The sequence below is a fragment of the Macaca mulatta genome, chromosome 13 (genome assembly GCF_049350105.2).
Source record: "Macaca mulatta isolate MMU2019108-1 chromosome 13, T2T-MMU8v2.0, whole genome shotgun sequence".
Lineage (NCBI taxonomy): Eukaryota > Metazoa > Chordata > Mammalia > Primates > Cercopithecidae > Macaca > Macaca mulatta.
Genome location: NC_133418.1, coordinates 59,247,994 through 59,271,887, shown reverse-complemented (window position 1 = coordinate 59,271,887; position 23,894 = coordinate 59,247,994). Strand labels below are relative to the sequence as shown.

General features: G+C 46.9%; 1 protein-coding gene and 1 long non-coding RNA gene across 3 annotated transcripts in view; one reads left to right on the top strand and one right to left on the bottom strand.

The window, feature by feature from the left end:
* SPRED2 (sprouty related EVH1 domain containing 2) overlaps positions 1–9,743 on the bottom strand; it is a 126,483-nt gene extending 116,740 nt beyond the window's left edge. Inside the window, exons 1-2 of one of the 2 annotated variants that reach the window (XM_077958313.1) lie at positions 9,673–9,743; positions 9,109–9,231 (exon numbers count right to left, since the gene is read on the bottom strand). In XM_077958313.1, the coding sequence (XP_077814439.1) occupies positions 9,109–9,134 (26 nt within the window). In that variant the 5' untranslated portion in view covers positions 9,135–9,231; positions 9,673–9,743. 2 annotated transcript variants of the gene reach the window in all.
* A 3,738-nt stretch (positions 9,744–13,481) lies between these two features.
* Positions 13,482–23,894, top strand: part of LOC144333760 (uncharacterized) — a 199,442-nt gene continuing 189,029 nt past the window's right edge. The window contains exon 1 of the long non-coding RNA XR_013402753.1: positions 13,482–14,025. This is a non-coding gene — a long non-coding RNA (uncharacterized LOC144333760). The remainder of the gene's footprint in view (positions 14,026–23,894) is intronic.

Genomic DNA, 23,894 nt, shown 5'->3' with positions numbered 1-23,894 from the left:
TTCAAGTGGACAAAACATGTCATAAGCCAAGTGACTCCTAAGAGGATGGTCAGTTCCACCCATCCCCACCAAGCCTACTGACTTTTGTTTTAGAGACAATTTGAATGCTGTTGGTAATAAGATTTCTAGACCACATATCAGGAATGGCACAGGGATAGCAGGGGAGCCAAGGATGCTACTACAGGTAGGTACTCTTACCCTAAGAGAACAGACAAGCTATAAAACTCAGAATCTCAAAAAGCACAGCTAACTGGGATCACTGAGTAAAGGGGCCAATGGTCAGCTGGGCATCATTGATTATCACAGTACAAAAACTACCAGGACAGCATTAGAAAGCCAAAAGAAACAGTCAGTCTTAGAACATGACTTCTAAATCCTAATTATCCTCCCACAAGCTCCCTGAGGAGCCTTGAGCAAGTCATTTCAGCTCTCTAAGGTATAAAGTGAAAATCTCATTTCCTGCCTTGAAAAGTTCATGGATCTCCTCTGCCTTGTAAATTCCGAAAAGAACACCTTATTACATGATGTGGGACAGACCTGGGGTAGATGGATGCCACTGAATCTCAATTTATCAGGTGCTGTGCTAAAATGTTTTACCTAGGCTACCCCATTTACACTTTTGAGATGGAGTTTCGCTCTCGTTGCTCAGGCTGGAGTGCAATGACGCGATCTCTGCTCAGCACTATCTCTGCTCGGTGCAACCTCTACCTCTCAGGTTCAAGCGATTCTCCTGCCCCAGCCTCCCAAGTAGCTGGTATTACAGGCATGTGCCACCATGCCCAGCTAATTTTGTATATTTAGTAGAGATGGGGTTTCTCCATGTTGGTTGGGCTGGTCTCGAACTTCCGACCTCAGGTGGTCCGCCCGCCTCGGCCTCCCAAAGTGATGGGATTACAGGCATGAACCACCATGCCCCGCCCATTTCTACTTTTTAACAGCCTATCAGGTATACAGCATAATGAACTTCACTTACATTAACCCAGGGCTGGTGGCTTAGGATACTTAGCAGGGTCCCTTTGTGGGGGAAGAGGTATGGTCTCACTCCAAAGTCCATGATTCTTCCACTACCATCATGGCAGCCTCTCCTTTAGTAGTTTTGAAAAAGCAACTCAAAGTCTTTTTTGGATATAGGTATCCAAAAAAGATAATTGTTAAATTATCTTTAAATTGTGAAAAATTGTTAAATTTTTATACAAGGTACAATTATTTTTTCAGTTACTGAATATTTACTTCAACCAATTGATAAATGTTTACAGAAAGCCTACTATGTGCTCAGCATTCTACCAGGCCATGGGTATGAGGGTTAATAAATTATTCTCACGGGGCATGGTGGTGTATACCTGTGATCCCAGCTACTTGGGAGGCTGAGATGGGTGCACTGCTTGAGCCCAGGAGTTCAAGGCTCCAGTAAGCCATGATTGCACCCCTGCACTCCAACCTGGGCAACACAGCAAGACCCCATCTCTAAAAAAAAAAAAAAAAAGTAATAAAAGCAAAAAATAAAGCTATTCCCATGCCAGGTGCAGGTGGCTCTAAAAAAAAAAAAAAAGTAATAAAAATAAAAAATAGAGCTATTCCCATGCCAGGTGCAGGTGGCTCATGCCTATAATCCCAGCACGCTGGAAGGTCGAGACAGGAGGACTGCTTAAGGCTAGGAGTTCAAGGCCATCCTGGGCAACATAACAAGACCTCATCTCTACTAAATATTTAAAAATTAGCCAGGTGTGGTGGCGCATACCTACAATCCCAGCTACTCAGGAGGCCAAGGCAGAAGGATTGCTTTGAATACTCCAGCCTGGACAACACAGCAAGACCTTGTTTCCAAAAAAAAAAAAAAAAGCTATTCCTACACCTAGAAAGACAGATGGGCCAAGTTTCTCTGTGCATTCTCAGTTAGTATGTGATGCAAATACAAAATAAACAGTGCGTATCTGAAAGGTCAGTACTGGAGGCCAGAGCCAAAGCAAAGCAACAAGAAAAAGAAACAAAAGGAATAAATAATGAAAATGGAAAGACAAAAATGTCATTACCAGATGAACAAATGAAAGTCAATTAAAAAATGTAACTGATAATTAAGTTTAAGCATTTATAAATGGACCACAGGAAATATATCGAAGAACAAAAACAACCAGATCTAAAAAATCATTATTTCAGGACACAGAGGAGCCAAAACCGTACCTTTTAGAAGCTTCCAATATTTGTCCTAATCTCTTCCATTCCAAGTGTTAAATGCTAAGGGTGAAGTCAAAATCTGTTTCTTTACCTTTACCCTCTAAGTGCAAGTAAACACAGAAAGTTTGTTTTTAAATAAATATTCAACTACCCTTTGAGAGTAGCAGGAAGAACATAAGCACAATTTGATAATATGTGTGCAATATGCCACATGTGAACATAATGTTGATAAAGGTTACCTGAGAAAGGGAAATGGGTAGTTAGGAAACAATTGTTACTTAATTTAGCAAAATCCTATGATCCTGGCCTGACTTTCCTTCCATGACACAGGACATATGTCAAGGTGTAACAATCCTTCATGCCTACCCAGGGCAAGCATATAAAAAAACATATTTTGCTCCACGGGGCACTGGAGCATCAATATAAAATATTTCTTTTTTTTTTTTTTGAGACAGTCTTGCTCTGTCGCCCAGGCTGGAGTACAGTGGCGCGATTTCAGCTCACTGCAACCTCTGCCTCCTGGGTTCACGCCATTCTCCTGCCTCAGCCTCCTGAGTAGCTGGGACTACAGGCGCCCGCCACATTTTTTGTATTTTTAGTAGAGACGGGGTTTCACCGTATTAGCCAGGATGGCCTCGATCTTCTGACCTCGTGATCCGCCCGCCTTGGCCTCCCAAAGTGCTGGGATTACAGGTGTGAGCCACCAAGCCCAGCCCAAAATATTTCTTCTACTTCAAAGTCACTAAAAGCCCTAGAAAATACCTTAAAAGCACCATCAATGTTCTAGTCTTAAATAGTAATTTTTAAATATTTAATATTTAAATATTTCTAAGAGTAAGTTATCAAGTTTATCGATATGACGGAGTCTTTTTTAAAAACTTGGCCTAATTCATCTTAGTAAAAACAAGCCCAAACAAATAATCACATACACCAAAATTTTCTGGTCTGCCTCTATTATAATCTTGTTCAATTTCTGAAAATTTTGCCGTTAGATTGTATTTGTGTTCAGCTGGCAATACAGGAATAATGCCAATATTGGAGTTCATTGGCACAGCTGTATCCACCCTCAAGTGTTAAGACTCCGACAGAACCCTGCAGATATTGCAAATTGTTAATATTGTGACTTCTGCAGAGGTTCTCCTGCAGAGGCACAGAAACAGGCGCTGTCTTATTGTGCTCAAGATTTTCTACTTGTCAGTTCTCGCAACAATAATGGAATCAAAGTTGGTTTTGAGTTACCAATGACGACAGATCACTACCACCAGATAGTTCTGCGCGGAATTTCCACAAAATACCAGAGGCTTCATGGTTGAGTTTCTCAGAAGGAGGCTTATGTATACCCTAAGTTAACCAAATACAACATTTGTAATTATTGTATTAGTCAGTAGAGATGAAATAGCACTTTAAAATAATTAAATCCATTATTTTATTCAATAGACATTAAGCAACCACAATGTGCCCAATGGTGTTGGTCCAAAACTAGGCATTTGAGAAGTAACCTTGAATCCAAAAAGCTCATATTCAGATGCAGAATGTAGCTTGGTATAAGCCTAACTTGAAATGATAATTGCCATATAGTGCAGGGAAAAAAATACTACACACAGGCATCAATTTTGACTTGGATTTTGACTTCAACTTGATTTTGACTGGGAGGAGGGGTTGTGGTGGGAAAGTCAAAAAGGACCACCCAAACGCAATGGCTCAGAGATGGCTGGGGGCATAAGCAGAATGTCACCTACTGGAGAAGTGAAGGAAGAAAGAAGAGAATTTCAGAATAAAAGCAAAAGTAAGCAAATTGCTAAGGCAAAACAGTTCTGGGTATTGCTACTGATCCACTTTGTATATATTTTACTGGTTAAAAGGACAGGAAAGCAGAGGGGACCAGCTTTAGTCAGAAAGGAGGCTGCACTTGCTAATATTCCCATGGAAACAAACCCAGACCACCACCAGCTGATGGAGCTTAGTCCACTCCAGGTCTACTACTTCACTAGCTGTTCAGCCTTGCACTAGGCACTTAACTTTATACTATGACAGGTCCTAGCTTACAAGCTCCTTAAGGTCTTTCCAGTTTTTTTTGTTTTGTTTTGTCTTGCTTTTAACATTTTTTTTCCTTAAGACAGGGTGTCACTCTGTCGCCCAGGCTAGAGTGCAGTGGCACAATCACAGCTCATTGCAGCCTCGACCTCCTGGCCTGAAGCCATCCTCTCCCCTCAGCCTCCTGAGTAGCTGGGACTACAGGTGTGTGCTACCACACCTGGCTAATTTTTTATTTTTATTTTTTGGTAGAGACAGGGTCTCACTATGTTGCCCAGGCTGGTCTTGAACTCCTGGCCTCAAGCCATCCTCTGGGCCTGGGTCTCCAGAAGTGTGGGGATTTTCTGAGGAATAAATCAATATTCTAATTCTGCACAGACAACTCCATATTTTTAACATTTAAGGGTTCTACTCATGTACAGTAGAAACATACCCCCCTTTTTAAGGCTAACACAAAGAAAATGGATCAATACTCACTGTATCAGTTTAATTTCCACAACTGTTATTTCAGTTAATGTAGATCTAACATTCCAATAATAACCAACTCTGAATCTGCACTACTCCCACTATCTTTAAGGTGTATCACAGAATTCTCAAACCCAAATTTATTTAAATCCATTTTAATTCAGTATGCCCCTCATGCTTCACAGCATTTTCTGGGAAGATAAGTGAAGTGAGAAAAATTATGGCAATGACAGATTGTCACCAATTCAGAAGAATAATGAACAAGCATGATTGGCAGAAAGGCTGCGAGCTCTGAGTCAGAACGACTGAGGCTGGACACCCCCAGCGGTTCACAGTGGTTAGTTAAGAGCACAGAGCACTTCCTGAACCCCGCTACTGGAGTGCTCAATTCCCAGCTCCTTCAGTTACTCATAGCATGACCTTGAGCAAAGGATTTCACCTCTCTGGGCCTCACTTCTCCCAGTATTTAATAGAGATAATAATACTATCTACCTCGCAGGATTTTTAAGAAGACTAAATGAATAAAGTGCTTTTAAAAATGTTTGCTTTCTCAGGCAGCTAACTTGACCTCGGCTTTCTCATCAGTTAAATGGGGTAACACCTTCTTCACAGGGTTATCTGAAAATTAAGCTGAGCTTGAAAGAAATCTATCTCAGTGCCCTGCAGAGCCACACAGGACACCTGTTTTATGCCTAGTCCTGTACTATAAGCTTTACCTAGGCTATCGCATTTAATTCTCAAAGCAGCTCCACAAAATAGGTAGTGTCTATTATCATTTTGTCCACTCCATATAAAACCAACATGACATACTAAAGTAAACTGCCTTAGATCATAAAGTGATAAAAATGGCTAAGCCTTAAGCCTTAAATATATGTTACAAATGCATTTAACTTGGGGTCTTCTATTGGTCTCTGGCTGAATAACCAGTTATAAAAGACATTTTTGCAGACAGTTCAGGCAGAGTGTTAAAGACATCAGGGAATTATTAATTTTGTAAAATGTGATAGTAGTATTGTGGTTTCACAGAACAGTATTTTTATTTCTTGAGAAGTAAGCTCAATTATTCAGGTACAAGAGTCCCAATGTCGGCAATGTCTTTGAAACGCTTCAGCAAAAATACTTATGCCTGTTTTATTAATGGGAAACCTTTCGACGTTAGGAAAAATATGACTGAAAGGGAAGCTGCAAATCCATTCCCAGCAAAGAGTGAGTTACAGAGAAGAGTTCATGAAAGGAACAAAAGAGAAAGCTGAATGGCAGCTCGATGTCTCCAGGGTTAGAGCTTGGTTCAGGAAGGTTTATCTTGTCTGCGAATTTCCAAGCCATTCATAGCCATGATCAAATGCTTTAATTTTTAAAAAACTTCCACTCCTATGCGCAGAGGACGACTTACAATAGTTTGCTGATGCTCTTTACTTCTTAAATTATATTTTTAAAAGTCTGTAGAATTGTAAATTTTAACATGCATTTTTGTGGGGGGGGGAGAACGAAAGAATGGTCAATGTATTTTCTATATGCAAGGTATCTTTTGGGACCATCGTCAACAAGAGCAAAGAGAGTTTCCTGAATTACCATATATTAGAAGAACTTTAAATTGACATGGAAAACAACATTAGAAAACAAAACTGTTTTTAAATTAAGCACAGTTTTACCATTTGCAAGATTCTGATTTACTGCATTCTGATGCTAAATGAAACATATTATCTGGACCATTCCACAAAAGCTTTACTATATGTAGACTATCAAGTCTATTTTACCAAAAGTACAAATACATCTTCCCTAGGTCTCCAGTTTGATGCCACAGTTCTCTTAAGTAACAACCCCTGCCTGGTTCCAAAAGGTATCTGAGAGACCTCAAACATAAAATCATTACAAGAAAAAAATAGAACAAAATTCACCCAGAGTAGGAATCTAGCAAGAACCTAAGCAAATATGGCTACCTTAATCAAACAATAATTTTAGCTCTGGACTTAAAGACAGTGGCAGCAAACAACACCTGAACAACAAAAAAGCAATCACAGCAAGCTCTGTAATTCAGAGAGAGAAACCTTACTGTCACTAACACTTAAAAGGAATTTTTCAGATGCGTCATTACACAGGTACGTTGAACATAATAATAGACGGTAGCTACCATGGCAGTTTACAGCCCACGAAGTCGCTTTCTTCTCAGGCATGTAAAGTCTCGTGCCAAGGTCATCACATTAAAAATAACCCCTATAGCCCATTTCTTCAGTGGCTAAGATGCCAAGGCTTTCTCAGCCTCTAAGTGAAACTACAACTCCTCAAATATCTATCCTCTCAACTGGACTTGTGACAGCAGTGGAGGCTGCAGCTTCATGCTGAACTTGCTCTGAGAGCCTAAAATGGAACTATTCTTTCCTCGCTGGTGATCCCACTCGAAATCCTTCTGCTTTGGATAGCAGATGGAGAAAGATGCAAGGCTGACAAGCTGCCACAAAAAGGGCCAGGTCAGGCCTGTATTCCCAAGGAGTGGAGCCAAGGTAGAGCGGTCAAACCTCTCCAAGAATCTGCAAGGCCAGAGCACAGCAACCAACCTCACTGCCACTGCTGCTACTCTGTGTGCAGGTACAATCGAGGGCCCATAAAAATACTGATTTATTGGCCACGTTCACAAGGCAGCAAGGCCCAGAAGCATAATCCTTCTCTATATTTCAGCGCTAAAAGCGCAACTTTTTTTTCATTTTACCATTTTAAGATGCTATATACGAAGACAAAGCAAAACGTCTGAAATAGAAACACCAGCAGATGTGGTGGGACATCTGCGACAGGCACACCAGCAGGGATCCTCTCCTGTGACGGGTGTCTGGAAGATCAGGGGTTACTGCAGTCAAAGTTCCCTGGGGACTCACAGGAAGGAAATTGAAATTCCTTTCCCCAAACAGCAGCCCCATTCCCGCCCAGACTGGCAACAGCAGACGCCAAAGGATAAAGGGGGTATATTTAATAAAGTGAGTAGATTTCTTAGAGTAGAGCACAACACTGTCACCTGCTGCAAGAGACAAGCCTCCCTGTCGCCCAGCCCTGAGTCACTTCCCCTCCCAGCACTCTTGAGGCCCAATGCCTGCGGGGGGCAAAAGACCTGGGGCCTCTGGAGCACGCCTCCCGCAGCCCGCACTCCACTGCTAAGACGCGCGCGGGGCCTCCCTCCAGGGCGCGTCCCCGCGGCTGCCAACCGGCTCTTTGAGCCCAAGCCCGCGCCGCCACTACCTTGGCTAATGGCAGCACTGAATGAAAGGAACCGATGCAGACTCCGGATTTATGAATGTGCAGGGGAGGAGGGGAGGGATATCATGTGACAATAAAGGAGAGCGTCTTATTCACAAAAAAAAAAAAAAAAAAAAAAGTGGCTGGTGGCGGGCACAGCCACTGAGCAGCAGCGGCGGCCGCCGCGCGATGACCGCTCGGACCCCAGGCAGAAGACCTGAGGTGTCGGGCCCCGCGGCCCCGCCCCCGTCGCACCCGAAACAGAAAACGCCTCGGACCAGGAAGAGAAAATGCCAAACTGGACCCCTGGACCGCGAGGCAGGAGGCAGCTGCACCTCCGCCCCGGGCTGGCGACAGTCACGGGTCCCGCGCGGGGCTGCCCGGGATCCCTCCGGCGGAGCGCCCCAAGCATTGTTCCCCTCGGGCCTGCGGGCCGGGCACAAGCCCGTGCACGCGCACCCGCGAGGACACACACACACACTCGCCCCCAGAGCGCTGCCCCGCACGCCCCCGCCGCACTCGCCTAGGTCCGCCCCGAGGCGCCTGACCCCGCAGGACGCGTGTGCCGACCACAAGCGCGTGCACAGGCACTCACGCACCGCGGGGCCCCTCGGGCGGCTCCAGCACGCCGGCCCGCGCGGGGACCCTGGCGCACCAGACCCCAGCGCAGCCCGCGCCCGTCCTCCTCTCGCTCCGCCGTGTTTTTTATGAATGAAAATGTGGTATGCAAATGAGAGCGATTCAAGAAAACGAAATGGCGGAGCCTAGGCCCCAGTGGGCTCAGGAGCGGACTGCGGGGCTCGCGGCGCGGCGGGAGTCACAAAGTCACTGTGCAAAAACCCACCGGCCCCGGGAAGCCGGAGTGGGGGTGTCAGGTCTTCCGCTCCAGCCGCCGAGGATTTCGGGGGCGGGGGGGTGCTGTGAGTCCTCGGAGAGGGAGCGGGGACCGCCCGGAGGTCACCCGCACGCCCTTGGCCCCCGGGGCGGCCACCAGCCCGCCGACCCTAGGCGTGCGCCCGCCAGCCCGCAGCAGTTTTTGCCCCCTCCTCACTTCAACAAGCAGGGAAGCCTCGCGTCCCAACCCCGACAGGTCAGCGAGTCGCTGCACCCCACGCCAAGTTCACCCAATAAGCGTCCCCGCCCGCATCCTCAGCCCCGGCCCCCACGCTGCCCCCGCGGGGCACCCTCGTCCCACCCCGCGACCAAACTTACTCGTCCGGGTGTGTTTCTTCGGTCATTTTCTTGTTCACCTAGACGCCTGTCCCGCGGCGGGCAGCTTTGCTCCCTTCATCTTCCTGTCCGCTCGCCCCCCTTCTTCACATCTCCGGAGATCGCCTGATTTGGGGAGGGGGGGCGGCTAGAGATGGGGGCGCCGCAGCAGAAGGGGAAGCAGGGAGCGGGGTGAGGTTTGGGGGAAGGGGTGCAAAGGCAGGCTGCAAGGGGAGTGAACGCCGCAGCGCCGTGGGGAGAGGCGGGCGGAGGCTCCGGGGGCTCGGGAGCGGGCAAAGGGGGCGAGATTTGGGAAGGGGACGGCGGTGGGGGAGAGCAGGAGAAAAACAAGCGCGCCTTGGAGCGGCGGGGACTGCTGCGAGGAGGAGGAGAGCGCCGGCCGCGGGTGGGGGGACTCGGTCCGGGGTCGCCCCCGGGGGGCCGGGCCAATCACGGTTCCGGGGAGCGGTCGGCGGCCGGGGGAGGTGCGCCTGGGAGGCAGTGCAGGGCGCCCCGTCCGAGCCCCATCTCTCGACTCCACCGATTTACTCCATATTGGATTCTCACCGCCGCCAACAGGAGGAGGAAGTAGGGCGGAAGCGATGACGTCTTCCCAGCGGCCAGAGGTGGTGGAGTGCAAAAAGCTTCCTACTTGCGACCGAAAAAAACGGGAGAAAAAAAAAAAAAAAACTTTGTCCCGCCTACTGAGCACGCCCGGCTTCCTCTCCCCCTCCCTCCTGGCTTCCACTCCCGGGGGAGCCGCGGAGCCGAGTTGTTTGCTTTCGCCGCGACCGTCTGGCTCCGAATCCTCCTTGATTAGGGCTCCGGGTTTTAGGAAGCCCGAGAGGAGAGAGGAGGCGGGAGCGGAGGACTCTTACACATCTGGCTCCCGTTTTTGCCCCCTCCCTCCTTCCAAACCCCAAGATTAAAAATCGGGGGGTTGGGCGGGGGCGGAGATGCGAAACTCAAGGGAGGGGAGGGAGTGAAACAGCTGAAGAGGTGCTCAGGCTCAGAGGAACAACTACCCCCACCGCAGGGTGGGAAGGTAGGGGCGGCGCAGGTGCCAGGGGCTGGCTTCTCTAACCCAACCCAACCAGAAAGGAGAGGGGGTTCGACTTTACCAAGGTTCTGAAAGGCAGAGGCTTTTCCGTTTCACGTGAATCTTGTGATTTTTTTTCCTTTTTTGTCTCAATAGAGGAACGGATTTTTGTTTTGTTTTGAGATGGAGTCTCGCTCTGTCCCCAGCCCAGGCTGGAGTGCAGTGGCGCGATCTAGGCTCACTGCAACCTCCACCTCCTGGGTTCAAGTGATTCTCCTGCCTCAGCCTCCCAAGTAGCTGCGACTACAGGCGCGCGCCACCACGCCCAGCTAATTTTTGTAGTTTTAGTAGAGACGGGGTTTCACCGTGTTGGCCAGGATGGTCTCAATTTCTTGACCTCGTGATTCGCCCGCCTCGGCCTCCCAAAGTGCTGGGATTACAGGCATGGGCCACCGCGCCCGGCCAAGGAACGGATGTTTTTAAGAATCATTACTCGTGCAAAGCCCAGCACAGCCCAGAAACGTTTGCATTTCCGTAGAAATTATGGAAATTCTCGCGTTAAGAGGCAGCCCCGGCCGGGCGCAGTGGCTGACGCCTGTAATCTCAGCACTTTGGGAGGCCGAGGCGGGCAGATCACCTGAGGTTGGGAGTTCGAGACCAGCCTGACCAACATGGTGAAACATCGTCTCTACTAAAAATACAAAATTAGCTGGGCGTGGTGGCGAGTGCCTGTAATCCTAGGTACCCGGGAGGCTGAGGCAGGAGAATCGCTTGAACCCGGGAGGTGAAGGTTGCGGTGAGCCAAGATTGCGCCACTGCACCCCAGCCTGGGCAACAAGAGCGAAACTCCATCTCAAAAAAAAAAGAAAGAAAGAAAGAAAGAAAAAGAAACAAGGGACATAGTCCCTATCCCTTGCTGCTCTCCAAACATAGTAGACTTTTCCATCCTCTTGAATGTCCACGGGACAATCCAGATATGATGTTAACTAAATAGCAACCACTGAACATCAGGTTAAGAGATTAAATATTTGCCTCAGGCTGGGCGCAGTGGTTTATGCCTGTAATCCCAGCACTTTGGGAGGCCGAAGTGGGCGGATCACCTGAGGTCAGGCGTTTGAGACCAGCCTGGCCAACATGGCAAAAACCTGTCTCTACTAAAAATACAAAAATTAGTTGGGTGTGGTGGTGGGTGCCCATAATCCCAGCTACTCCGGAGGCTGAGGCAGGAGAATTGTTTGAACCCAGGAGTCAGAGGGTGCAGTGTGCCAAGATTGCACCATTGCACTCCAGCCTGGGCAACAAGAAGAAACTTTGTCTCTAAACAAATAAATAAATGCCTCACATTTAGTATTCCTAAAATTTACATGCATCTAGGAGCCACAAATCCTCCAAAAAGTTTCACCTTGAGTCAGGGAGAAACTGATGGTTTACTCCGGGCTTTGTGCTTATCACAGCCATGATGTCTGCGGACATGGAGTGGGGTTCACACTGGTGATGTGTGATGGTGGGGAGGGCATGAACCAGAGGATGGAACAGCTTAGTTCTGGTTTTCTCCTAGCAGTCCTGAGACCCCAAGTGAGTTTCCTTATAAAACAGGAATAACAAGGCCAAGCTTGTCTATCAGTTTGTGAGGTCATTGAGAGTTGGTGAGAAAGTACTAACCAAAGCCAAGATCTCATTGTCCTTTAAATCCCCAGAAGGCTAAGGACTCACCTTTGGCCATGGTTGCTCTCACCCAGGTCTCACCTTTAGCCACGGTTGCTTTTCTCCCTGGGAGTGCTGAAAGAGATCCCACCCTGTTATTCCTGAACTTCCCAGAACACAAGCACTTACCCATGTCAAAATTATCCACCCTATGGGCATCTCTTGGGCTCCACCCTCCAGTTTCAAGGTACACAAATGGCGAGGTGGCAGGCGAGGTGATTATTAATTTCTGCAGGTAGGCCAGCTCTATGAGCAGGTTAAATTGGTGTCATCACCACTCATTCAGCCAGCTCTCAGCTAATATCTGTGAACGACTGGCCCAGCCTATGGACCAGGTTGCCAGGGGAACAATGGTAAATATTCTGAGGTGCAGAAGTCCCCAAGTCCCCATTGGGATCACCTGGTGCCATACTCCAGCTGGGCTATCTCAGGTAGGCCCTTAGATCCACTGAGCCTTGGGTTCAGTGTCTGTTGTGTGGGAATAATACCCACAACATAGGGTTGCTGGGAATCTTAAATGTGCTATGCAGATTCCTGGTAGCTCTTTGCTCTCTCTGGCAAGTTGGTTTACCAAATGCCCCCTCCACTCTGTCCTTCATGTTCCTTTAAATGAAGCCTGCCAGTTCTCTGCTGCCTTGTTCATCACCCAAAAGGGGCCTTTTGATGGAAACATTACTGGCAGGTCACCTCTTGGTCCTCCCCATCAATTACCGTGGTTGAGGTAAGTCTGACTCCTGCAGCTCCATAGAATAAATGAGGATATTGGGCGAATAACTCGGATACGCCTGTTGATCTGAACAACAGGGTGTTATCAAAGTCCATTGGATTGTTGCTGGAACAGGGGATATCACAGATTTAGGGCTTTAATTGAATGTCACTGCTGAAAAAGCTAAGGACCCACATCCCTGTCTCCCCAAAACCAGCAGAACAGGGGGGCGCGGGAAGCTCTGAACACAAATCAATAGTGTTCAGTCAGAGTAGGATCGTAAAGCTTCAAAAGTAATATCGATCTGCTCACAACTTCACGCAAACCCAGCGGGGCCCCCAGCAGGTCCCCCACCTACAAGCTTCTCAGTTCCGAGTCCTGGGCGAGGGAGCACCCACACCCGGGCCCTTCCCGCGGGCTGCCCGGAAAGCCCGGAGCGCGGAGCCGGAGCGACCCTTCGCGGCCGGGGACGGGCATGCTCAGTAGCCCCGCAGGTCCTGTTTCACTGGGAAGCCGGCCGCGGCCCCCACCCCTCCCGCCTGTCTCGGGCGCCAGGAGAAGCGGACATTTTAGCCTCCTCTGCAATCCGCTCTCGTTCGTGTCCTTCTCCCCCTCTCGTCCGGTAGGGCCGGGAGTGTAGATTTCCCCAGGGGCGGGGGTGGGATCTGAGTAATCACTCGCCCTCCCCCCTCCCAGGGGCGGGGAGGGGGTGATTTAGGGAGGACTCCACGGGGCCCAAAGGTTCGCGCCGCCCCGCCGCGGCCCTGCCCCCAGAAGCCCCCAGCTGCCGCGGCGCCCCCGCTCCCCGCCCCGGGAGGCGCGCGCAGCTGCGCCCTGGCCTGTCCTCGCCTCACCCCCACTCTGCCCCTTCGGTATTTCTCAATGACCGGCGCTCCGAGGACACTTCCGACGCCGGAGGGAGGGGTTGTCATTAGCGCTCGGTTTATCAGTTCCTTCCGGTCTCCCCGAGCTCAGCCCTGAGCGCGGCGGGGCCGCGCCTCGGGCGATCTGATGCCTTTATTATGATGTTTAAGTAAGCAGTCGTGTGTGCCAAGTGAGTTTGTAGCCCAACTGTCTCCCCCAAGCCCCACTGGCAGGAATGGAAACCCAAGCTCTCTCGTAATGCAGGGGATGATGCAAACTTAGAAACTGACCCGGCGCCCGGGAATGAGGCCCCCCCCGCCCCGGGCGTGCGGCGGCCCAGTCGGGGCATGAATGGCTGGAGCCGGATTGCATAATCTGCGCGGTATAAATAGCCGGCGGGCGGGCAGCTGACGCTCTCGGTTGTGCCGTTATCGTGCAATGCTTCATCCCCGGTGCCGTTCACTCCCAGGTCGTTTTCTCTTTCAGCTGCAATGCCGGAATTTTAAATAGAGATGAAAGGCCCCTGCCCCCGCCTCCCTCCTCCCCTGAGTTCATGTATTATGAATGAAACGCCAGCCTCGCTGCTTCCTGAGGTGCTCCACTTCAGGTAGGAGAGAGGCTCAATGTCAAGGCAGCTGGCTACCAAAAGTTGGGTGTGTGCGCGCGTTGGGGAGGGACGGAGAGCAGGAAATAATTGACAGACTGGGAAACATTCTTTTCGAGAAAATGTAACCGCTCAGGGTTTGCCTCTGGAGTTTCAGTTTACAACTGTACAAGCCTCAGTCAATTTAAGAATGGATTATGCAAAGGGGCTTTCGACTGCGGCTTGCTCGCCCTCACACCCTAGGCCGCTGTCTGTGGAAAGTGCTATTTCATTCAGAGGAGCTAGTTCCTGCCCTGCCAGGGAGACAGCACACATCCCCTCTCCCGTCTCATCCCCCACTTTAAGATGAGCCCTGAGAACCCTTGAGGGTCTATAAAAAAAGCGAATGCTGGTCACTGTAGCCATTCTCTAGTTCCAGAATCTTGGAAGCCTCAGCGAGGTCCAAAGCTGAGTAGGTTTTAAAACGTATTTTTTTTCCAACTGTTTTTCAAAAATAGGTAGTCATTTTAAAAATTAAAGGATGCAGCAAGTTTTCATCTCATAAATACCAGATTTCAACTTAATTTTTTAACATAAAAATGGCCCGTTCTTCACAAATGAATTTCTGACATGTGAAGGGCAATGGTCAAAGTCATGATTTTCCATTGCTCCAGTCTGCGTTGAAAGCACCAGGTCTCTATGAGGCAGTGGGGATACAGAGGTGAAGAAACCCAGACTCCTTCCCTCCAGGGATTCGGTCAGCTGGGGCAACAGGCATGTAAAAAACATGGGGTCACGAGGTAACAACTGTAAAAAATGGAGGAAGCAGAAGAGAAAACAGGGGTCAGGGAAAGGAGGAAAGGATCCTTGAAAGATGCTGGGAGTGCCCTTAGATAATTGGAAGGGAGGGATCTCCGGGATAAAGAGCCGGGTTACCACAAAGGCCCTAGGTGTGAAATAACATTGGGGGTAGGGGGAAGGAGGTGCGGGAAAGGGTGGAGAAGGGTAGAAGCCAGGTCAGGGAGGTCACACAGGCCTTGCTGAAGAAGGTTACCCTTTATTTTGAAATCATGGAAGCTTTTGTAGTCGATTCACTGCTGATCTTTGTTTAGTCCCAGATCACTGCAGTGGCTCCCAAAGTTATGCAAATGTGGGGCAAGTGGGCATCCATTGTTATGGGATTGGGGCTTCAAACCAAATTCACAAACAGCTCCTAGGCCAGATAAGGCCCCAGACAAGTTTTGTTTTGCCTGTTTTTTGTTTGTTTGTTTTTGTTTTGTTGTTGTTATTTTTTAATCAAGCTAACAGCTTAAAACCAGAATATTTCACATAAAACTCAATATTTTTGGCTCCTCCTGAAAAAAATTAAAGACTTAGCAACTGTGAGTGCCAGATTTCTGCGGGGTAACAGTCAATGGTTGCTGAGTGGAGGCTGCCCTGTCTGTCAGGCTTCTGGTTCCTGGAGGCATTTGAGCTTTTGACCCCTGGCATAACAGGATGTTTTGTGACGGGGTGAAGGCCCCACTCTGAGACCCCAGGCAGGTAGAGCTTGTCCCTGGGTAAAGCAATTTGCATGAGGAACGCTGGGCCTCTTGGGAGGCCAGTCCCCAATCTCCTTACCAAAGACACTGTATTCTACCTAGGTGGGCCAGGCACACTGGATTAGAATGGGCCTACCCACAGCCCGCAGGCAGGGAGCAGTGAGGCTCCTAAAATAACAATGAACACTGATCCCAACTTGGGCTCTGTTTCTAGGGAACCCAACCTAAGAGAACTAGGCTCTCTCCCACCAGGGGAGCTGGAGGGGTTCAAGTGATCAACTGAGCAAATCACCAAATTTGTGGTTTTACAAGTTACATAACCAAATAGTTTAAGCAGGGAATGCTAGACTCAGGTTTTATACTTTAATAGGTTACTCTAGGTTTGAAGGATGGTTTGTTGGGAGCAGAGCAAAGACTGGTGTGGGAGAAATTTTCCTCTTCCGTGACAGAAGTAACAGTGCATGATAAAGCACAGTGACAAGGGCCATGGAAAGAAGTAACCAATTCCAAAGACACAAATGGGGGAGAAATGACTTGGCTTTATGATCTGTTAGATATGGGGGCTCATGGAGAGGTCTAGAATAAATTCCAAGTTTCTTTCCCTTTTCCTTGGGAAATTGGGTGTTTTCTGGTCCCTTAACATGATTACGGTAATAAGTGGGGAGTAGGAAGAAGGCTGGGATCACTCAGGATGGAGAGACACAATGGGCAGTTGCTGCCACACAAGTCTGGGACTCACACAGTAGGTCAGGGACTGAGGGATATAGATAGGACAAGACCGAGTGCAGCAGATCCTGGAGGTGGAGATGGGGAGACAGTTCCCCGAATACATCATTTGAGCAACTGGATTCAATCTTGCCTGAAGCCTGAGGATGATCTGGACTTTCAAGATGTAAAAGCCAATATATTGTTTTTTGCTTGAGCTAGGTTGAGTTGGGCTTTTGTCAGTTGAAGCCCCCAACATTCTAACCAACAAAGTAGAAAACCATACTTTGGATAGTGAAAAAGATTGAGAGGAACTAAGGAATGGAACATAAGGGGAATTTTAGAATGTGTGTTTGCAATTTAACACAGGGACATCTGGGGTCTTTGCCAGGGAGTTTCATAGAGACTCTGATTTACTAGAACAAACTTCTCCCAGGAAGTTAGTCAACACTTTATGGGTTGCACTGTCCTCTCTTTTCAGTCTCAGCATCCTACCATCGCTACCTTAATTCACGTGTTCACCTCCCTTCTCACTCCTAAAAACATACCTCATTTTTACTACCTTTATTTCCCATCCCTTCTGTAAAGACCAAAGCTAGGGAAAGAAGCTTAATAATATAAGAGAATCAGAGCTTTTAGAATAGGAAGAAAATGGGCCGGGTGCGGTGGCTCACGCCTGTAATCCCAGCACTTTGGAGGCCAAGGCGGGTGGATCACAAGGTCAGGAGATAGAGACCATCCTGGCAAACACAGTGAAACCCCATCTCTACTAAAAAATACAAAAAATTAGCCGGGTGTGGTGGTGGGCGCCTGTAGTCACAGCTCCTTGGGAGGCTGAGACAGGAGAATGGTGTGAACCCAGGAGGTGGAGCTTGCAGTGAGCAGAGATCCCACCACTGCACTCCAGCCTGGGTGACAGAGCGAGACTCTGTCTAAAAAAAAAAATAGAAGAAAATGAAGGATCATATATTGTGGAAACTCTGACTTCAGTAAATCAAACATCTTACCCAAGCTTTTTGGAATGGAGAAATATTAAGGAAGAAAACAAAATACAATATGATATGGTCCCTGTATCTGTTAGCTTTTGGTGTATAACAAATCACCACAAAATCTAGTGGCTTAAAATGATGAACATTTTACTGTTTCTCGTGAGTCTCTGGTCTGAGCTGGCTCAGCTAGGGCTGGATGGTCTAGGATGGCCTTGCTGATGTATGTTGTGATTGGCAAGCTGATTGCTCTAGTAGGGCCTGAGGTGGGCCAGCTCATCTCTGCTCCACATGATCTGTTATCCTCCAACAGGCCAGCCTGAACTGCATCACATGGTAGTGGTGGCAGGGTTCCCAGATCAGCAAGAGAGAACAAACCCCAATGTGCATGTACTTCTTAAGCCTCTGTTTGCATCACATTTGTTATTATCCCATTAGCTAAAGAAGTCACACTGTTGGCCGGGCACGGTGGCTCAGGCCTGTAATCCCAGCATTTTGGGAGGCCGAGACTGGTGGATCATATGAGTTCAGGAGTTCAAGACCAGCCTGGCCAACATGGTGAAACCCTGTCTCTACTAAAAATATAAAAAATTAGCTGGGCGTGGTGGCAGGCACCTGTAATCCCAGCTACTCGGGAGGCTGAGGCAGGAAAACCGCTGGAACCTGGGAGGCAAAGGTTGCAGTGAGCTGAGATCACGCCATTGCACTCCAGCCTGGGTGACAAGAACGAAACTCCATCTCAAAAAAAAAAAAAAAAAGAAAAGAAAAAAAGAAGTCACACAGTCAATCCAGAGTCAAGGAGTAGTGAAATAGATTCTCCCTGTTGATGAGAAGAATAGCAAAGTCATATCACAAAGGATATGCATATAAGATGAGAGGAATTTGTAGTCAACTTAATAATCTACTTCAACCTCTAACCCAAATTTTACAACGTGGAAAAGGATATTTGTTTTTTGTTTTTGTTTTTGGTGGGTTTTTTGTTTGTTTGTTTGTTTGTTTGAGATGGAGTCTTGCTTTGTCATCTAGGCTGGATGGAGTACAGTGGTGTGATCTCAGCTCACTGCAACCTCCACCTCCTGGGTTCATGCAATTCTCCTGCCTCAGCCTCCCAAGTAACTGGGATTACAGGCATGCACCACCATGCCCAGCTAATTTTATTTTTAGTAGAGATGAGGTTTCACTATGTTGGCCAGGCTGGTCTTGAACTCCTGGTCTCAAGTGACCCACCTGCCTTGGCCTCCCAAAGTGCTGGAATTACAGGCATGAGCCACCATGCCTGGCCTGTTGTGGCTTTTTTTTTTTGAGACAGGGTCTTGCTGTGTCACCCAGGCTAGAGTGCGGTGTTGTGATCTGGCTCACTGCAACCTCAACCCAGGCTCAAGTGATCTTCCCACCTCAGTATCCCTAGTGACTGGGACTATAGGGGGTCACCATCATGCCTAGTTAATTTTTTAAATTTTTAGTACAGACGAAGTCTTGCTATGTGGTCCAGGCTGGTCTTGAACTCCTGAGATCAAACAATACTGCCTTGGTCTCCCAGTGTTGGGATACAGGTGTAAGCCACCTTGCCCAGCCAGGATATTTGTAATAATAATATACATTTATCTCATATATGATATATTGTATTCTTACATATACAAATATAAAATATAAACATGATACATATATAAGTACATGTATCATGTATTTACAATAAGTATATTTTTATATAGATACACTATTTCTATATAGGAGTACTGTTGATGAAATTCACTTTTCCCTTTACAGTTCCTGATTTGTCCAATAGAATTTAATGTGAACCACAAATCCAAGCCATATAAATATCCCTGAGTCAGTCTTTGGAAACCTAAAAGCAAGTCTTCATTTTCTCCTTTGTGAATGAGTTACAACAATCATAAGCAACACTGCCTCCCACCAGCATAATTAGCAGTGGGTGCCAAAGGTGTATCCAGCATTATTCCAACAAAGTCACCTTGATTATAAAATTTGGACTCTTGAGTTCCCGAGTTATGGTTTGGTGTTACTCTATCTGTGTGATCATAATTGAGTTACTAAAAGCAGTAACTAAAACTGCTTAATGTTTAGTAGATTTGTGCATGCTATAAAATTATTCTCAATTACTTTAATGAATCAAGAAAGAGTCCTTACAAACTTCTTATACTTGCACTTCTCTGTCAGCTTGAAAATCCTATTTCTTTTATGCTTACATCTTAAAATAGGTATGTTCCTGAAGAGATCTGGGCAATTAAAATGTTTGTAAACCAAAGCACATTTTAAAAACACTAGGGAAGCTTAACTATTTAGGGTTACTTTAGATTGGATAATTTGGAAAAGCAAATAATCATTCCTGAATTTGTTCATAGAACTCATATCTTATGTATAGTTTTGGGATTAGTTAAAGCAAGGCTCACCTGTGTGCCTTTTTGATGATGACAGAGGTGGTACTTATAGTGATGATGGTAGTGGTGGTGATGATGGTGTTGAGAGATAGCAGTGGAGATGGTGATGAGAAGGGTGAGGATGGTGATAGTGGTAAAGGTGATGTTGGTGGAGATAGTGAGGATGATTTTGGAAATGATCGTGATGGAAGGATCTGAGATAGACACTTTTAGTTTGCTGCAGTGGTTTCCCTGTGGTCCGTCTACCAGATTTCAGGCTATACAGATAGCTAGGGCAAATGCATTAGAAAAAGGAATAGAAGGCCGGGCAAGGTGGCTCAAGTCTGTAATCCCAGCACTTTGGGAGGCCAAGGTGGGTGGATCACGAGGTCAGGAGATCAAGACCATCCTGGCCAACAAGGTGAAACCCTGTCTCTACTAAAATACAAAAAAAAAAAAAAAAAAAAAATTAACCGGGTATGGTGGTGCATGCCTGTAGTCCCAGCTACTCGGGAGGCTGAAGCAGGGGAATCGCTTGAAGCCGGGAGGGAGAGGTTGCAGTGAGCCAAGATCACGCCATTACACTCCAGCGTGGAAACTGAGTGAGACTCTGTTAAGAAGAAAAAAAAAAAAAGAATAGAAAAACAGCAAGTCGCAGAAAAGAAGAAAAACAGGTAAAGTATATGATGACATTCCCGCTAGGCCAGAGTTCCCCAGAATGCCAGGAGAGGCAACCAAGTACTCTTCCTTCAGGCCTCATTTGGATATCACTTCCTCCAGGAAGGCTTCTCTCATCTCACCTCAACTCTCCAATTACAAGGCTTGTACACCCTCTCCTCTGTCCCAGTCCTCTCCATACCTTTTGGTAATTGCTCTTCTACATTTCCTTCCTACTAGATTGTAAGCTTACTGAGGGCAGGGAACACATCTTATTCTCTCTTATTCAATCTTGAGCCACTATGGCACATAGTGCATGCCCTGTGATGCTTACTGAGTAAGTGAATGACAAGCCAGCACAACTTGCCTTCTTCTTTCCCTGTAAAAGTGTATTTTGCTCCAAGGCATCAGAGAAAGTATCCTGAATGACTTCTGGAGTGTTCTTGCCCAAGGCCCTGGGCTTGCTCCTGTCAGATAACAGGCTGGGAAGGTGCTCCAGCTGATTTTATAGCATAAAACCATGGAGTACAGTACTAGAGTTCTAAAGGACATTAGGGAACTACCTGTTTTAAGATGAGGAAACTGGGGCCCAGATAAGAAAAGTAACTCAATTATGATCACACAGATAGAGTAACACCAAACCATAACTCGGGAACTCAAGAGTCCAAATTTTATAATCAAGGTGACTTTGTTGGAATAATGCTGGATACACCTTTGGCACCCACTGCTAATTATGCTGGTGGGAGGCAGTGTTGCTTATGATTGTTGTAACTCATTCACAAAGGAGAAAATGAAGACTTGCTTTTAGGTTTCCAAAGACTGTCTCAGGGATATTTATATGGCTTGGATTTGTGGTTCACATTAAATTCTATTGGACACTGCTGGTCTAGGGCAATAATGATGATAATGGTAATCCCCTTCTCTGGGCCAGTTCTTGATTTTCTTCTTTTAACTGAGCGTGTTTCTTCTTTTAACTGAGCGTAGTTTTTTCCCTGTGCTTTTCCTTACACTGAACTGTCAGTATGGCGAATAAAATGTAGGAAAATGTCTGCTAGGAACAGACATTTTGGGAAAGATTTGAATCCCTGAGAAAAAGAGAGATGAGTGAGCAGAAATGCCACCACCCACCCCTTCCTGCCTTTAGAAGTTCTTGTGTGAAACAGTGATGCCAGGAGCTACCGGGAGGGGAAAGCCATGGAAGTCAAAGGAAAACTGACCTAGAATCCTGAAATTGTCAAGATAACTGACATAACCAGTCTTGGAAACCACCTATATCTGGACTTCACATTATGTGAAGTAGTAAGCATTTATTATTTAAGCCACCTTTATTCTGTGTCTTGTTACTTTCAGCCAAACTAAGTGATTCACACAACATGGCTTCATTGTGTGCATTCCTTGCTCTGCAGGGTTGTAAGTAAATCTCAGTCTTCCAGCAGCGGGTGCCTGGGCTTGGTTTGCCACCTTGCAGAAGAGGACTAAGCAGCAGTTTTTAGACATATCTCTTTGAGATGTCATCTGCTGATATTTGTAGGCTGAGAAATTTTTGGTGCTTTTGTGTAACAACTTAACATTGGGCAATCTACAAAAATGTAAAAACCTCTAGCCTATGTATGCTTACAAGCATGTGTTATATGCTTGTAACATATTGTTGCTTTACAAAACTCAGTGGTTTTGTTCCATTGTTATTTGTGATTATAAAATAACATAAGCCTTAATTAAAAAAATAAATAAATAAAAGCCAAGTGCAGTGACACACATCTGCAGTCCCAGCCACTCAGGAAGCCGAGGCAGGAAGATTGCTTGAGCTCAGGAGTTCGAGACTAGCTGGGCAACATAGCAAGACCCTGTCTCAATTTTAAAAAAAGAAAAGTAAAAAGAAATGTAAGCCTTGTTCACTGTATAAACAGTTAAAAGTGTAAAAAAGTATCGAGAAAAGAATAATATCCCAGTAATCTCACCACTCAGATATAACCCTTGCTAATGGTTCTGACTTTCCTTTCCTCTCCTCCCCGCTCCTCCCCCCTCCTCTCCTTTTTTTCTTTTTTCTTTCCTGATGGAATCTTGCTCTGTCACCCAGGCTGGAGTGCAGTGGCGCGATCTCAGCTCACTGCAAGCTCTGCCTCCCAGGTTCACACTGTTCTCCTGCCTCAGCCTCCCGAGTAGCTGGGACTACAGGCACCCGCCACCTCGCCCGGCTAATTTTTTATTTTTAGTAGAGACATGGTTTCACCCTGTTAGCCAGGATGGTCTTGATCTCCTGACCTCGTGATCCGCCCGCCTCGCCCTCCCAAAGTGCTGGGATTACAGGCGTGAGCCACCATGCCCGGCCTCTTTTTTTTTTTTTTTTTTAAAAGAAGTTTCGCTCTGTCGCCAGGCTAGAGGTAGTGGCATGATCTCGGCTCACTGCAACCTCCTCCTCCGGGATTCAAGCCTAAGCCTCCCGAGTAGCTGAGACTACAGGCGCATGCCACCAGGCCCAGCTGATTTTTGTATTTTAGTAGAGACAGGGTTTCATCATGTTGGCCAGGATAGTCTCGATCTCTTGACCTCGTGATCTGCCCACCTCGGCCTCCCAAAGTGCTGGGATTAGAGGCGTGAGCCACCGCGCCCCACCGGGTTTTTCCTTTTTGAGAGAGGGTCTCGGTCTCTCTCCCAGGTTGGCGTGCCATGGCACGATCTTGGCTTACTGCAGCCTCTGCCTCCCGGGATCAAGCTATCCTCTTGCCTCAGCCTTTCAAGTAGCTGGGACTACAGTTGTGTGCCACCATGCCCGGCTAATTTTTGTATTTTTTGAATAAATGGGTTTTTGCCATGTTGCCCAGGCTGATATTTAACTCCTGGGCTCAAGTGCTCTACCCGCCTTGAACTCCCAAAGTGCTGAGATTACAGGTTTGAGCCACCGTGCCTGGCCATGTTTTTACATTAAAAAAAAAAAAAAAAAAAAAAATTGGGGGGCTGGGCTCACGCCTGTAATCCCAGCACTTTGGGAGGCTGAGGCAGTTGGATCACCTGAGGTCAGGAGTTCAAGACCAGCCAGACCAACATGGTGAAACCCCATCTCTACTAAAAATACAAAATTTGCCAGTCATGGTGGTGCATGCCTGTAATCCCAGCTACTTGAGAGGCTGAGGCATGAGAATTGCTTGAACCCAGGAGGCGGAGGTTGCAGTGAGCCGAAATCACACCCTTGCACTCCAGCCTGGGCAACAAGAGCGAAACTCCATCTCCAAGATAGAAAAAAAATTAATTTTTAATTTTTGTGGGTATATAGTAGGTGCATATATTTATGGTATACATGAGATATTTTGATACAGACATGCAATGCATAATAATCGCATGGAAGGTGGGATATCCATCCCCTCAAACATGTATCTTTTGTATTATAAACAATCCAATTATACTCTTTTAAGTTCTTTTAAAATGTACAATTAAATTATTATTGACTATAGTCACCCTGTTGTGTTATCAAATAATAGGTCTTATTCATTCTTTCTAACTAATTTTTTTACTCATTAACTATCTCCATCTCACCCCCGCCACCCCCGACTATCCTTCCCAGCCTCTGGTAACCATCCTTCTGCTCTCTGTCTCCATGAGTTCAATTGTTCTGATTTTTGGGATCCCAC